The sequence below is a fragment of the Bombyx mandarina genome, chromosome 23, assembly GCF_030267445.1.
Source record: "Bombyx mandarina strain Sakado chromosome 23, ASM3026744v2".
Classification (NCBI taxonomy): Eukaryota; Metazoa; Arthropoda; class Insecta; order Lepidoptera; family Bombycidae; genus Bombyx; species Bombyx mandarina.
In genome coordinates this window covers 1,764,793-1,779,912 of record NC_143229.1, presented here as the reverse complement: position 1 = coordinate 1,779,912, position 15,120 = coordinate 1,764,793, and the positions used below count along the sequence as shown (strand labels likewise).

General features: G+C 43.0%; 1 protein-coding gene and 1 pseudogene across 1 annotated transcript in view; both read left to right on the top strand.

Moving 5' to 3' along the window:
• bs (serum response factor blistered) overlaps positions 1–14,661 on the top strand; it is a 286,399-nt gene extending 271,738 nt beyond the window's left edge. The window contains exons 3-6 of the mRNA XM_089737212.1: positions 9,219–9,349; positions 10,451–10,695; positions 11,291–11,454; positions 12,898–14,661. Of these exons, the coding sequence (XP_089593338.1) occupies positions 9,219–9,349; positions 10,451–10,695; positions 11,291–11,445 (531 nt within the window). The 3' untranslated portion in view covers positions 11,446–11,454; positions 12,898–14,661. The remainder of the gene's footprint in view (positions 1–9,218; positions 9,350–10,450; positions 10,696–11,290; positions 11,455–12,897) is intronic.
• On the top strand, positions 5,545–6,458 carry LOC149500107 (uncharacterized; annotated as a pseudogene).
• Positions 14,662–15,120: the final 459 nt, after the last annotated feature.

Sequence of the window (15,120 nt, the reverse complement as noted above, 5' to 3'; positions counted from 1 at the left end):
TATTTAAATACCCACAAATCACTAATACATTACCTTTCAGGGCGATAACCACGGCATAAAATATAGTTTACGTTTTGTCCCTAACTGTATAGAATTTATTACACCGTATTGTGTGAGATCGTGAATGGTTTTGTTAAGGCCAAACATGCTTGATAATGTTGACCAGAGACACGTCCAACTCAATAGAGGCACTTCCGTTTTTATTTTAATCTGTTCGCCATTAAATTTTTTAATGTGTTTCCCCCTCAGAATTTTTAATCAACAAGCTTTTTTTTAATTGCTTAGATGGGTGGACGAGCTCACAGCCCACCTGGTGTTAAGTGGTTACTGGAGCCCATAGACATCTACGACGTAAATGCGTCACTGACCTTGAGACCTGAGATATCAGTTCTAAGGTCTCAGTATAGTTACAATGGCTGCCCCCCCCCCCCCCTTCAAAGTGAAACGCAATACTGCTTCACAGCAGAAATAGGCAAGGTGGCGGTATCTACCCGCGCGGACTCACAAGAGGTCCTACCACCATAAAATTAATGGGCAGATTTTATGGAGTTATTTAATTATAAATACTTTTACGGTTTCGCCTGGTAATTCCCTCGTGACCACGAAATCTGTAAAGTTTTCGAAGCTTCAGAAACAATACAATGACCAGAAATTTCGACGTGAAATCAATCACCGTAAACGTAGTTTTAGAGTTAACTTTTACGCGATCGAGAACGTTAGAAACTCGCACTAAGTACACAGGTCCATTGACGTCACAATATTAGTAACATCGTTACTGAAGTCGAAAACTTCGTATTGTATAACTAATATCGTAACCTTTTTTTTTTTTATCCTATCTAATAGTTGGTAGCCTAAGGGACTACTCCAACAACACACGGTCTGGTAGGTCTAGATCCTGCGAGGCCAGTGCTTTGCTGAATCTACCACCGGATCGGAAAAGCGACCCGTTGAGAAGAATATACGGAAAATAACGGTTATCCGACCCACTGCGTCTAACATCCATGAAAGTCGAAATCGCTTAAAAGCATATTTCAACAAGAATAGAGATATAATACGTAAAATGAGCAACTTTGTTGCCGGTAATGAATTGCAACAAGCATTGTGACGTCACAAAATAGACAAATCCAATGAACCGAACGGACGCAACTATTGTTGAGTCACTTACCGTGAATAGTAATAACTGCAGAGCAAGATAATATAAAATTTCAACAACCGAATATGCCGTACAGTTGATAGGAACTTAAACATTGAACTGGTCACATTTAGAAACTCAATGAAATAATTAGCCTGTGGCGGTAGCCATCATAGAATACAAGATACTTGACAGATGCCTGAATCTCGCTCACGACATTTTCAACATAAACTTGCATATATACAAGTTTCGAACAACATCTGGACCGTCGGTCTACCGAGCAATGTCACCCGCTCGGTGGAAGATCTTCCTTTCGTCGTATACCCACAAGCCTAAAAAGCGATAGTGACGTCATTATTTACAAAATACATTACTAGATATACTACTACATATATCTGATTTATTCTGTAGTATCTGTAGTATTAGTAAGTTTAAATCCGTCTTACATTCTTGCCATTATCCAATAAGGATCCCAAGCCTGTCAGTTTTTTTTTTTTTTTTTTTTTTTTCCTACCTAAGCTGAGAGCCTTGAGAGGCTATGTCAGCGTAACCCTAACTTTTGTAGGTGAGCTCACGGGGCTCTAACCTGATGACGTTGCTAACACGAACCCTAGCAAGAGTCGTGCTTCGCAGAATCTACCACCGGATCGGAAACGCGACCCACTGAGAAGATCCGGCGAGAAACTCAGTGGGCTGTGTCTGAGAGTTAATTTACTCGTCGAGCCCTTCGTCGCAAGCGACGGGTTCGACGAGAACGGTGACCGGTGCTTGAAGTACCTAGAAGCACCGTTAGTGGATCGGGCGGATCCGAGATGACGTGTTTTGGGCGACGTCGACTGCTTTCCATTCTGTCCGCAGGATCGGGAATGTAGTTACCGGCGGCCACGATGAGAGGGTTCTCGTGTCGTGCCGCTTTATCGAAGTGGCGCATGGACGCCGACTGCAGATACTTACTGATGGACTCTAAGTCCAGGTCGTCATGGAGGTCGACGTTCCTGACGAACCACGGGGCTCCGACGGCTATCCTGCAAAAACGGGATTGAATAATTTGGAATGATTTCAAGTGTATGCGGGCCGCGTGAGCGAACACTACACTTGCATAGGTCATGACGGGGCGTATGCAAGTTTTGTAGAGTGTCACCTTATTTCTAAGGGACATTTTACTTCGCCTACATATCATCGGGTAGAGACGTCCTAGAATGAAGGCGGCACGATCGCGTACCGTCTTGATGTGGGGGCGGAATGTCATCCTACTGTCGAGGGTGACGCCTAAATATTTGACCTTCGGGGCCCACGGTATGGGCTGGTCGAACATCGTGATCGGGCGAACGGCGGGGGCGGGGGTATTGACGCGCCTAGTCGGGAGGGGGATGCTCAGCGTGGTGTTCGGAGGGCGACCCCTTTTGAAGAGCACCGCTGTGCTTTTCGTGGGGTTAATGTCGATGCGCCACTTCCGGAACCACTGTCCCATGGTGGTAGCTGCGGTCTGAAGTCGTCGATGAAGCAACGCCTTCTTCCTACACGAGTAGTAGATGGCGGTGTCATCGGCGAAGAGCGCCAGATGGGTCTCCGGAGACCGGGGTATATCGTTGATATACAAACTGAATAGTAACGGGGAGAGGGCGGAGCCTTGCGGGACTCCGGCTGTGACGTGACGGGGCCGGGAACGCGTTCCCTCGACTCGATATCGGAACGAACGGTTCGACAAGTAGTCTCGTATGATGAGCACGAGTCTGTCTGGCACTCCCATGTTATACAGTTTGTATATCAAACCGTTGTGCCAGACTTTGTCGAACGCCTTCGCTATATCGAAGAAGAGGGCTCCTGTCGGAATGGGTTTCCGCCTGTTCAGCCCTAGTAAGATGTGCTCCGTGAGGCGGTGCACTTGATGGACGCACGAGTGTCTGGCGCGGAATCCAAACTGCTCGTCTATCAGAATTTTGTTCGCGGATACAAAGTCCCAGAGGCGTTTACGAAGGAGCCGTTCGTATAATTTGCCTATCGCCGGGAGGAGACTGATGGGGCGGTAACTCGCGGTTTCGTTATTCGGTTTGCCCGGCTTGTGTATGCCGATAACGTCCGCTTCTTTCCACGCCGCGGGAAAGATGCAGTTCGTCATAGCAGCATTTAATATCGTGGCCAACATCGTTATCAGTTGGGCTGGTAACAGTTTTAGCGCGCGGTTGCGGATGCCGTCGGAGCCGGGAGCTTTCCGTGGTTGTAGGCTATCGATCGCCTCCTTAACCTCGGAAGTGGTAATGGGGGGTAACGCGTCCGAGGGCGGCAGGGAAGCTCTGCGCTCGACCTCCCTGTCGACGAACTCGGTGTGTTCGGGGTCCGCGTGTTGAGTGCTGGTGGTGCACTGTTCTTGCAGTGCATCGGCCAGCAACTCTGCCTTGTCATCGTCATCGTAAGCCGGTGGTTGGCCTGAGGGGCGTACGAGAGGCGGCATAGTGACGATAGTTTCGGACTTGAGGGTCCTAGCTAGTCGCCAGTATGCTTGGTGAGTGGGCGCGAGTTCTTTTAAATAACTATCCCAGTTTTCGTTTCGGGCGTCGCTCAAGCGGGATTTGACCTCCCGCTGTAAGCGACGCATCCGAGTCCGGTTTGAATCCGTGGGATATCGATCGTAGGCCCGGATTGCCGCGTTCCTAACTCTAACGAGGTCCCTAAGATCGGGGGAAAGTCTGATGCGGTGGAAGCTATCCTCCACATCGACTTGCTTTGAGGATCTTGTGATCGCCGTCGAGACGTGATCAGTGAAGATGTTTATGGATTCGACGGTGTCCTCGGGGGATGGAGTTGAATCCGGGCCGCAAGGGAGGATTGGTGGAGCGGTGTCAGCTAAGCACGTGCCCAGCTTCTTCCAATCCACCATGGTCCTCGTATCTGGTTCGCGGTTGAGTGGGCGACCGAGCTGCATGACGACAGGTCGGTGGTCTGAGTCGAGTTCTGACATTGCCTCGATGGAGCGCAAGCGCAGAGTTACGTTCCTCAGCAGTGCCAGATCTATTGTGCTCGGACGACGCGCGGCGTTGTACGGATAGCACGTGGGGGTCGGGGGGTTGAATATCTCGAATGTGAGGTCGTCTATGAACGCGTCGAGACGCCTACCGTTCACATTCGTGCGATGGCAGTTCCACCTAGTGTGGTGGCAATTTAAATCGCCTGCCAGAATGACCGCGTCCCCCATACCGAGCAGTGTCTCGAGGTCACTGCTCAGGAGGGGTTTGTCAGGAGGGAGATATACGGATGCGATGACGATCGGCTGGTGTCCCGTCAGCGCGATGCGGCACACTGACGCCTCGATATGTAAGAGCGAGGGAGTATCGAGAGGGACGCAGTGCAGGGCCCTCCTATAGTAAATGACAGTCCCGCCCTTGCGGGTGGAGAGTCTGTCATTCCTAACCATGACGTAATTCGCGACTTTGGGGTCGCGACGCGAGGGCTTTAGGAAGGTCTCCTGCACCAGAAGGATGTCGATGAGATTGTCACGTAGAAACTCATAAACCTGGTCGCGCTGACGCGCGAGTCCGTTAGCATTGTAGAATGCTAACTTCAAAGAATGGGGTTTTAATCTCGCGTTGCACGCCATTGATTACCGGTAATCAAACCAGCGTGCGCTGGACGGACTCGATGACGTCGATGTACTCGAACGTCGCGTTTAGGCGGTCTTCGGCCGTGACCGCTCTGCGCATGGCGTCGGCGAATGCACGCATGCGGTCAATATTTATCGCGGCGATGTAGTCGCGAATAATTGTGAAGTCGTTTGAGTGCGCGGGGCCGGGGCGAGGCGCGGGGCCGGGGCGAGGCGCGGGACCGGGCGCGGGCGCGGGGGCGGGGCGCGGCGCGAGTAGAGGTTGCGGCGCGTACCGCGGTTGGGGTGCCGGTATCGTTCCTGCCTTCGTGAACGGCAACGGTTTCGCCCACGCGGAGACGGTGGGCACCGGAGCCGGTACGAAAGCCGGTTTCGGCGCGCGGGGCGCCGAAGTCCTTGGGCCAGCGGTTTTGGGGGGCGCGTTTGCCGGGCGCTTCCGTGGAGCCTTGGGGCATCCGCGGTAGTTGGCCGTGTGTCCCTGCTTACGGCAGAGTACACAGCTCGGCGGTTCCGTCGCGGTCTCTTTGACACGCGAACAGTCGGTGGTCGCGTGATCGTCTAAGCACTTCACGCAACGCGGTCGCGCGTTACAGTTACGCGCGGAGTGGCCATAGAGTTGGCAACGGTGGCACTGCCCGGGAGTGCCGCGTTTGTAGGGGGCCTCTACGGTGACCCCCGATAGGCCGCACACGGTGCGGAGACATGAGGCAATTTTCTTGCCCTCCGGTGTGGCTTCCAGTGCTACGAGCACCATATCATACGCGAATTTGTCGCGCCCGCTGTGCATCCGGTGCACGCTTATGACGGGGTAGGACTGACCTACCAGGTCATTCTTAATTTGCTCTACGTCGAGCTCTTTAGGGACTCCGCGTACTACGACGCGGAGTTCGCGCTCCTCCTGGAGCGCATAGGTATGATAACCTATGCGTTCCTTGCGGAGGTAAGCGGTCAACGACCTATGGTCGTCGGATGTTTCCACCTTGATCTGAATTCCATGCGGGATATTCCTCGCATGGACGACATTGATCTTTTGGGCCTTAAGGGCCAGGGACACGCGATCCCAAGAAGATTTTTCCCGCAGGATGACCGGCGGCGGCGCGGGAACTTTTCGAACGGGCGCGGGCCCGGGGCGCGGCGACGGGGTTGCGCGGCGAGGGGAGTCCGGGGTTATTACGGTTTTGGGCCGCGAGGCGTTCGCGGCCTTTGGTTGTTTGGGCGCCGTGGGCGGATCCACAGCGCGGGCGCGTTTTTTACCGCGCGCGACGGTGGTGAACCCTTCCGAGGTTCCCGGTTGAGGACTCGCGGCGGACTCGTACTCCATTTCCGACTCGGAGTCGGAGCCGGAGCCGGCTTCGGAAGACGCGATCGACGCGGGCGCGGGGGTGGGGGGCGACATCGGCGAGTCGCGAGGTACCGGCGCGGGGGGCGACAACGGAGAGTCGCGGAGTGCCGGCGCGTCAAGGCCGGCCTTGTAGGCTTCGAATTTCGCGACGATGTCCGGACAAAGGTCGCGGACGAACTTAAAAAAGAGCGCGCCGTTGGCGTCACTCATGGTGATTGTGCCCGGGGGGGGCGTCCCCGGGACTTAAAGCAAACTCGCCGAAAGGCGAGTCCCCTGAGTGGGATTTATACCCCCTGCGCTGTACTTGCCAGCAGTGATTTGCAGGGGGGGGATGCCTATGCCGTGAAAACGGCAGTCAGCTGGGATTGGGGTGGAGAGTTTGGGAAGGTGGGGGACCCCACTGGGTTGTGAGTGCCACAACAAGCGGTGATCGCAGCGGGGTTTTTAGTCTTTAAAAAGACTGTTTTGCACGACGGATAGATAAATAAATTTAATAATGAAATGAGTGAATGAATGTGAGTTTGGCGTTTTCGAATGCAGAACAAACGAATTCGAAATGTTTTTTCGACCCAAGGTCGCTACGCCAGCGCCCGTGCGTCAGGAATTCACAACAAAGTCGCGATCGACGCGACAGCGACAATGTCGTGTAAACCAAAACACAAGTTCGCGACGGCAGCGACAATAATTCGAGAAAACACGTCCGGACTCGACAGCGTTGCAAACGGAATTGGCCTGTCAGTGTGCTTAGCACGAGTTTTTGTAATTTCTCGATGGAATTGGAACAGCGCCCCTAGCGGCAAAAAAGGGAAGCTTTTTCAACACCATACAAATTTGAGTTAACTTTTACGCGATCGAGAAGTTAAAAAACTCGCACTAAGCACACTGAGCAATAAAAAATTCTTCTTGGAAACTCACCGTCAACAATTCATCACGCAAGAAGATATAATTTTCGCTCAACTATGCTATTAATTTTTTACAAAATATAATATTTCGTTCATAAAACACAATAACGATTTCAGAGAAAAACTTCGTGTACAATTAACAATGAAATTTATTAATAATTTAACATCGTTTAATTTGCTAACGGTACATTATCAGATGTATAGAAGAAAGCCGAATGCGTTAAACGGTAGTTAGTTAAGCTCAATTATTATTATTTAATGCGGCCTGCGAATAAAGGGTACGCCCACACGCGAACCATAAAATCAAAGTTAGCTTAACATAGATATTCTGTATCTCAGTAATTACTAAAAACACCATCCATAGACAATGGCGTTGTCATTAGATGAACTACTATTATATACATTGTTTTATTAAAGTTTCGAAATTTTATAACATTTGTATATATTCTACAATAATTTAAACAATGAATAAGTTATATGGGAATACGCAATAGATAACTAAATACCGGATGAAAAATAATATTCACACGCTTATTGTCACGTAGGTTGCTGACCTACTGGTGCACTGAAGTAATTATTTCGATCTTCTTACTAAGGCGCCGGAATATCTAGTAGACTCTGGGAAAGTCGAATCCGAAGATACGGACAATGAATCTATTTCCAAGATTCTAAGTCTGAAAGACTAAAACATACATTAACAAACAAAAGAAAACAAAGTTTAGGCAATCCAGGCGCTTAGTAACAGAAATCGACATAATTACTTCTATGCGCCGCGTAGGGCACCCGTGACCTACACGGCAGTCAACGTGTTAACTGACAAAGAAAAGCATATACCACTTTTTTCAACACTACAGGTAGGTACTAAATTAATTAATGAAGGAATAGAGAGAGAATTGCCTTTATATAAATATAAAAGGCATATCCACAAATGTCCATCATGACCAACAAGAGCGCCGTAGTATCGGCTGCGCCATCGCAGTATCATCCCCTGTACGTATTTATTGGTGATTGTAATGGTTGATGTACTTTCGAAATTGTATTGTTTTCGTATCAGCAGCTATCTATCGAAGGGATCTGGTCAAAACCTGAATTTGCCAACTATTCTTCAATAATTCTTACATACAATTCAGTTTGGTATAACGAACTAATATTTTTTGGGGTTTGACCCTCTATAACATCAGGCTATTCTTTCAAAGTGGAAGCCGTTCTAGATTTCAAATATCCCCTTAGAAAAAGTACAGTCAGCTGCAGAATTGCATGAATACTTTAATAAAAGTAAACTAGATTGCAATATTTATCAAACAACCTTTTTAATCTAAATATTATAATGCTTTTAATCGAAATAATAATATGTACAAAAATGTTTCTTAACAAATTCTTACAATAAAATAGTATTCCCAGGAATAAGTAGCACCGTATTAATAACAGATGGCGTTAGTATGCGATTATTCACTGTAATTATCCATGCAGATTTGCATGCTACTGTATCGTTCACACACCAAAAAGAATAATATCAAAGTTGTGGTAATAATGTCAGAAATTACGCAAATAAGCTTCTTATCGCTTAAAATGGTCATCCCAGTAAACTTAATAGAATTAACCTGATAGAATTTTCATTACCTTACCAAAGTAAATATTTGATTTCAAAATTCGTAGGTTTTGTTTATTTATTTGCTGGTAAGTTAAGTAGGAAATGTTCTGTGTATTTTATCTACTAAGCTTAAAACGATGCGAAAAGCTTCTCGGTTTTAAGGACACCTGTGCTCGCAAAGAGCTTTCTGTGCTCGCGGAGAGCTTTCCGAAAAGTAATGTTGCCTGTTTTATATTACGGTGAATCGGGTTTGAACGCGTGTTTTTTCGATAAATTTCTTGCGGTTTTTGAATTGTAATAATGTTTTATAATTTTTATCTGAAATTTATTTTCCTAATCAATCACTCACACAACAAACAATTTAAATTATTTTGATTTGTTCATTTTCAAATTGCTAAAACCTAAGCGTAGACTACAAAAATTTATTTATTTATTTATTTATTACACTTCATGTAAAATTTACATTGGCGGACTTAATGCCTAAGGCATTCTCTACCAGTCAACCAAAGGTAGTGCAGATTAAATTTAATGCGGAGATATGAATTTTCCCAGAGCTATTAGTTAGTATAGTAGAGTTAATTAGTATAGTTGTTACAGTTATATTATATTTATAATATAGTATAGTAGTAGTTATAGTATATTTGTTATTGTAGGACGAGCCGACATCTTCAGGCGACAGCGGAGACGAGAGCGGAAGCGAACCCGAATCTCCGAGTGAAAAATTAATTCAACACGTCAGAAACGACTGGACCAACAATGAACATCACGACAAGGATTCGAAAAGGTTCTCTCCAATTCGCCATTTTAATTACTTTAAATAGAAGCTCACAGAGTCCTTAATGAAAATATGAAAAAATGCAAACCTAATATTTTTAATGTATGCAAAAGAAAAATAGTTTCTAAATATTTTTTTTTATTGCTTAGATGGATGGACGGGTTCACAGCCCACCTGGTGTTAAGTGGTTACTGGAGCCCATAGACATCTACAACGTAAATGCGCCACCCACCTCAAGATATAAGTTCTAAGGTCTCAGTATAGTTACAACGGCTACCCCACCCTTCGAACCGAAACGCATTACTGCTTCACGGCGGAAATAGGCGGGGTGGTGGTACCTACCCGTGCGGACTCACAAGAGGTCCTACCACCAGTGATTACGCAAATTATAATTTTGCGGGTTTGATTTTTATTACACGATGTTATTCCTTCACCGTGGAAGTCAATCGTGAACATCTGTTGAGTACGTATTTCATTAGAAAAATTGGTACCTGCCTGTAGGATTCGAACACCGGTGCATCGCTACATTCGAATGCACCGGACGAATATGAAAAATATTTAATTTCAACTACAAATTTGTTTCTAAAAATGTTTATTATCTTTGTTTAGAAAATACTTCAAAATAATATATAATAATAAAACCGATATTTAAATTCCGAAATTAAAATTTAACGTACCTCTATGTATTTATTTTACTTATTCCGTAACTAATTTTGCGGTGTTTGCCCAATATACATATATGGCGGAGATCGCCCAACGATTAAAATTAGACCATAATCACTGATGCCTGAAGACACATATTTATATAGATACTTATTTTTGTTCGGTCATTAACATTTTTCTTGTCAAAGTGGGAAAAAACTTTTTATTGATATCACAAAATCTTGTATATAACTAACTTCTCAAAAGAATGTCGGTTGGTAAATTGAGGAGAAAAGGGACACAACTGCTGTATCTTCGCTTATCATTTAAAACATATCTGTAACTAATTATCTTTACATCACCGGTATTCATTTTGAAATAGAGATCTCCAACTAAACGCCATCACGAAGATCAACAAACATCAGCTGTAAGTCATAATCTATTAAATTTCATTTGCGTCTTATCCAGGGACTCACATGCGGAACCATTAGCATCGACCTCAACAAGCCAAGAAGCAGACAGCAGCAAATCTAGCCAAATACCTATGCCGAAACTACTGCCGAAACTAGATCTGCCGGGGGGAGCGATGCTCTACCATTCCGGAGTTCTAGCTGGACTGGACGGGCTTGGCAATAATCTTGGATTAGGGAATCTGGCCATGACCTATCCGCATAGTTTCATATTAGGATTGGCTAATCAAGGACAGGAAGGAGGTAAGTTGCTACCAAACATTCTAGCAAACATGCATTCATATTTGTAAATAAGTTAGAATGTCGTACATAGGAAGATAATCTTCTTATCACCATGAGAATCACGATGAGACGCCGCCCCCCACCTTGAGACACGCCGATGAATATTATTTATTGGTAGCTAAATGTCTGAATTTATCACCTGACACTTTCAGCGCTCATAATAGAAAGTATTATTGATTCACGGCTAAAAAAGTAGCGTATTAGCCTAAAATACCACCGGTGCATCCCTTAACACGAATGCACCGGACGTCTTATCCTTTAGGCCACGACGATTTGGATAAAGCACGTTTTTACTGGTGGTAGGACCTCTTGTGAATCCGCACGGGTAGGTACAACCACCCTACCTATTTCTGCTGTGAAGCAGTAATGCGTTTCGGTCTGAAGGGTGGAGCAGCCGTTGTAACTGAGACCTTAGAACTTATATCTCAAGGTAGGTAGCGGGATTTACATTGTAGATGTCTATGGGCTCCATTAACCACTTAACAGTAGGCGGGCTGTGAGCTCGTCCACTCATCTAAGCAGTAAAAAAAAGCTAAATATAAGTTGTATTTTCCAGCGGCAACATCATCGACCCAACCACAATTCATCACCATACCGCTCTCAATGGCCATGGCAGCTGCAGCCCAAGGATCCGCTTCTAATGGTTGTCCGGTCAGCGCCTCCAGTGACGACAGCAGTGAACTCCAGGACTTGAGTACCGGGAGGAAGTGACAGTTGAAGGTACTACACTGATGACAGTTTGATAACATTTTCCCACAGACACAGCCCACTGAGTTTCTTGCCGGATCTTCTCAGTGGTTCGCGTTTCCGATCCGGTGGTAGATTCTGCGAAGCACTGCTCTTGATATCTGGTCAGTGTTAGCATCATTCTAGTTTGAGCCCCGTGAGCTCATTTACTACGCGTCCTTTATTTTTATAATTAAAGGTCCGTATTTATTATTTTGACATCAACAATTCGATGTTTTTAATCGAACTTCAATTATGTTTACACCATTCAAATTTTCTCAAGAAGTTTTATTTTTATGATATTTTTTCCAAATTTTAAACTTTAAATGGCTCTCTTGTAAAGTTAAACTTAAAACAAATAGCCTTTTACCCCTTGATTTAAAACTGAAATCATAATTAAAATACATATCAAAAAGAAAATATGTGTAGGTTTTCACGCATCTGCAATACTGAGGATATCGATCTGTGAAATGATTGTATCTGTATTTTATTATTAATATTATTATATTGGTATGAATGTATACATTTTCGCGACCAATTATAATCGAGCTGTGTGTGACGCTAGAAACATGTGCGGTTACTATAGTGTTCCCTGGCTCCACTGTCCTATAAAGCTGTAAGATTGCTCATTCAGAATACACACGCCAACTGGTAACTCAAAAAATAAACATATTTTTAACCGAAAACAGTCCTCAAGTCCAAAAGAAAATCAAAATTCAAAAGCGACTTATCTGTTGCCACTACAGTAGATTTTGTGAGGAGTAAGTCTGTGCGTACGTAATTAAAACAATACGTTTTCGTCGATTTCACCTGATTAATATGAAAATTTGAACACGCATCGAGGACCGATGATAATATAACAATATCATAACTTCGCTGTAATCTCCTGGCCAGTATCAACAGGAAAAAGATAATGAAATTGATTATTAGTGCGGTTTACTGTTTAAGCGTGCTTTTGTTGGTTTCTAAACGAAAATCTATATATTAATACGTGAAGCAAAAACTTTGTATCCCTTTTTACGAAAATTGCACGGACGGAGGAGTATGAAATTTTCCACACTTATAGGGAATATAGAGAAGAAGTGCACAAAGCTAATATTTTTTTGAAATAATGCATAAAAGATACATTATTAATGTTAACTAATTAAATTGAGAATACATTAAATATTGTTTGGCTTTATTAATATTTTTTTTATAGTGTAGCCTTGGCGAAATTTGTGATTATAGAAGTATAAAATACAATCATAATAGTGTACAAACTTATCCTACAATTCCAATTAATTATAGTCGAATTTCGACTACTGCGGGACCTCTAGTGTGTATTATTTTCTATCAAGCCCTAATTTACTGGCCTTCGTTAATGAAGCAGCTATGTGGTCCGCTACTACGGCAATGGATTGACTACAACACTAACCACGTAAATTCTATTTGTTTCAGAATCACTGAGAAGAAAAAAACCTGTTTTACGAATATATTTTTTTGTTGCAATAATTTGATGTACCAAAAACGTTTGGGTTTTAACTGTTTCGAATCATTTTTTTTTTAATAAATAATAGTTAATTTAGTTTCATTTCATTTATTTAGGAGGTGGTTATATTGTAAGCGTTTATTGACTACGAATTTATTTAAACAAAACTGTAAAGCGTGAATCGTTTAAGTATTAATTTATTGAATCAAATGATGTTTATGAAAAATAAATAAATATCTTTTTTTATCACTCACAAACTTTTTCCTCTCGGCAATGCCAGTAAAAAAGAACCAAAAAAAAATGATGAGTGTTAACTTAACCTTGTTTATGATTTACATAATCTATTGCTTGCATGAAAATTAATACTTTTTTTTTTCAAAATTAATCAGTTTTGTTGCCAATTGTACGATACTTGCCAATTAATTATTTGTATAGTGGTAAAATACACTTGACGTGAACTGTTATAAGAGTGTTATGGTTTCCGAAGGAAACTTTTGTAACTTCACGTATACAGAAATTTTAATTTGGAAATTTTAATTAATCGAAATATTAGATACTAGTGAAATTTCGTAGTTTAAATAAAATATATGCGTATTTTTGTACTGGACATAACCCTGGTAGTATTATCGCAAGCGACTTATTGAGCAGATTTAGAAAATTCATATATTAAATAATATCCAACTTCGGTAGAGTACGGTCTACTATTTGCATTAGGTACTTGGAATTTATCATTTCCCTTATTTTCCAACGCGCAACTAGCAAATGTAATTAATTCTTGTTATAGTAAAGTCGCTTGTGAAAATACTGCTCTTTGTATGTGTAATCTTTATCGCTTGAGAGATAAATCTCCATTTTGATCCATCATTAATTGTAATTATATGTACGACCGAAAAAAAAACAATTGATGCCACGAGAAACTACATGAATGACCTCTTAGATTTTTGTGAATTTATTAGACTACGGCAGAAATCTGCCGTGAACCTGTAACGCATTTCGGTTTGAAGGTTTTTTTTTGCTATTAAAAATGCTATTTATAAAAAAGTAGCTGTTCTAAAAGTTTTCTAGATGTTTCGATTTACTCGAATTCTTGTGGAAATTTTAACCTTTATTTGCTGGGGTTAAAGTTCAGTTTCTTGTGTCATCAATTTAGTTTGCAACTTTAAATGATTTTGAACTGTATTCAAAGATATATTTTTTTGTAGCTAATTTTGTAAAAGAGCAGTGGTATTGCGTTGGTATTGACCAAATTAATTTTTGCACTTTTTTTTAAGTGAGAAAACATTGAACTAGAAAAGCCCGTATTCGTTAAAATTTGTTAAATAGCCCTTATAACGAAGTGGTACAAAAATTTTAAAATGCTCCAATATAATGCAATCATGCGGAAGTCAAAAACGAATGCATTCAAAATGTTGATTCGGTGAAAAAACTACTTAATTGCTATATAAATTAGGTGGTGTCTCTAAAATTCATACCCATCTGAGATCCTCCGAGTTAAATACATAGATTTACTTCAGTTAACCCGCTCCGCTTATCACGCCGGCAATACCACTGCGACCTTACAACCTTTACCTTACTCGAAAGCATTTATTACGTTACGATTGTAATTATTTTCGTTTTATTTTCATTTAGTATTTTTTATCGAAAGTTCATTGAACTGTGTACTGCGTTTCGTTTATCCTTTAATAATGTTCCTTTTCCTTAATTTTTATAGTAAAATAAATTGAAAAATATGATCACTTGTGTTTTTTTTTTGTTTCTCCTTTATTATCACAGATCGAAGTCGTCGTGGCCTAAAGGATAAGACGTCCAGTGCATCCGTGTTGAGCGATGCACCGGTGTTCGATTCCCGCAGGCGGGTACCAATTTTTCTAATGAAATACGTACTTAACACATGTTTACGATTGACTTCCACGGTGAAGGAATAACATCGTGTAATAAAAATCAAACCCGCAAAATTATAATTTGCGTAATTACTGGTGGTAGAACCTCTTGTGAGTCCGCACGGGTAGTTGCCACCACCCTGCCTCCCTCCTGGCTGAGCCTTTGCTCGCCCACCTGTCCTGGTGAAACTGGAAAGACCTCAGGGCCACAAGTAATCCTTCAATCATAAAAAAAATAAAAAATTAAAAAAACACCCTGCCTATTTCTACCGTGAAGCAGTAATGCGTTTCGGTTTGAAGGGTGGGGTAGCC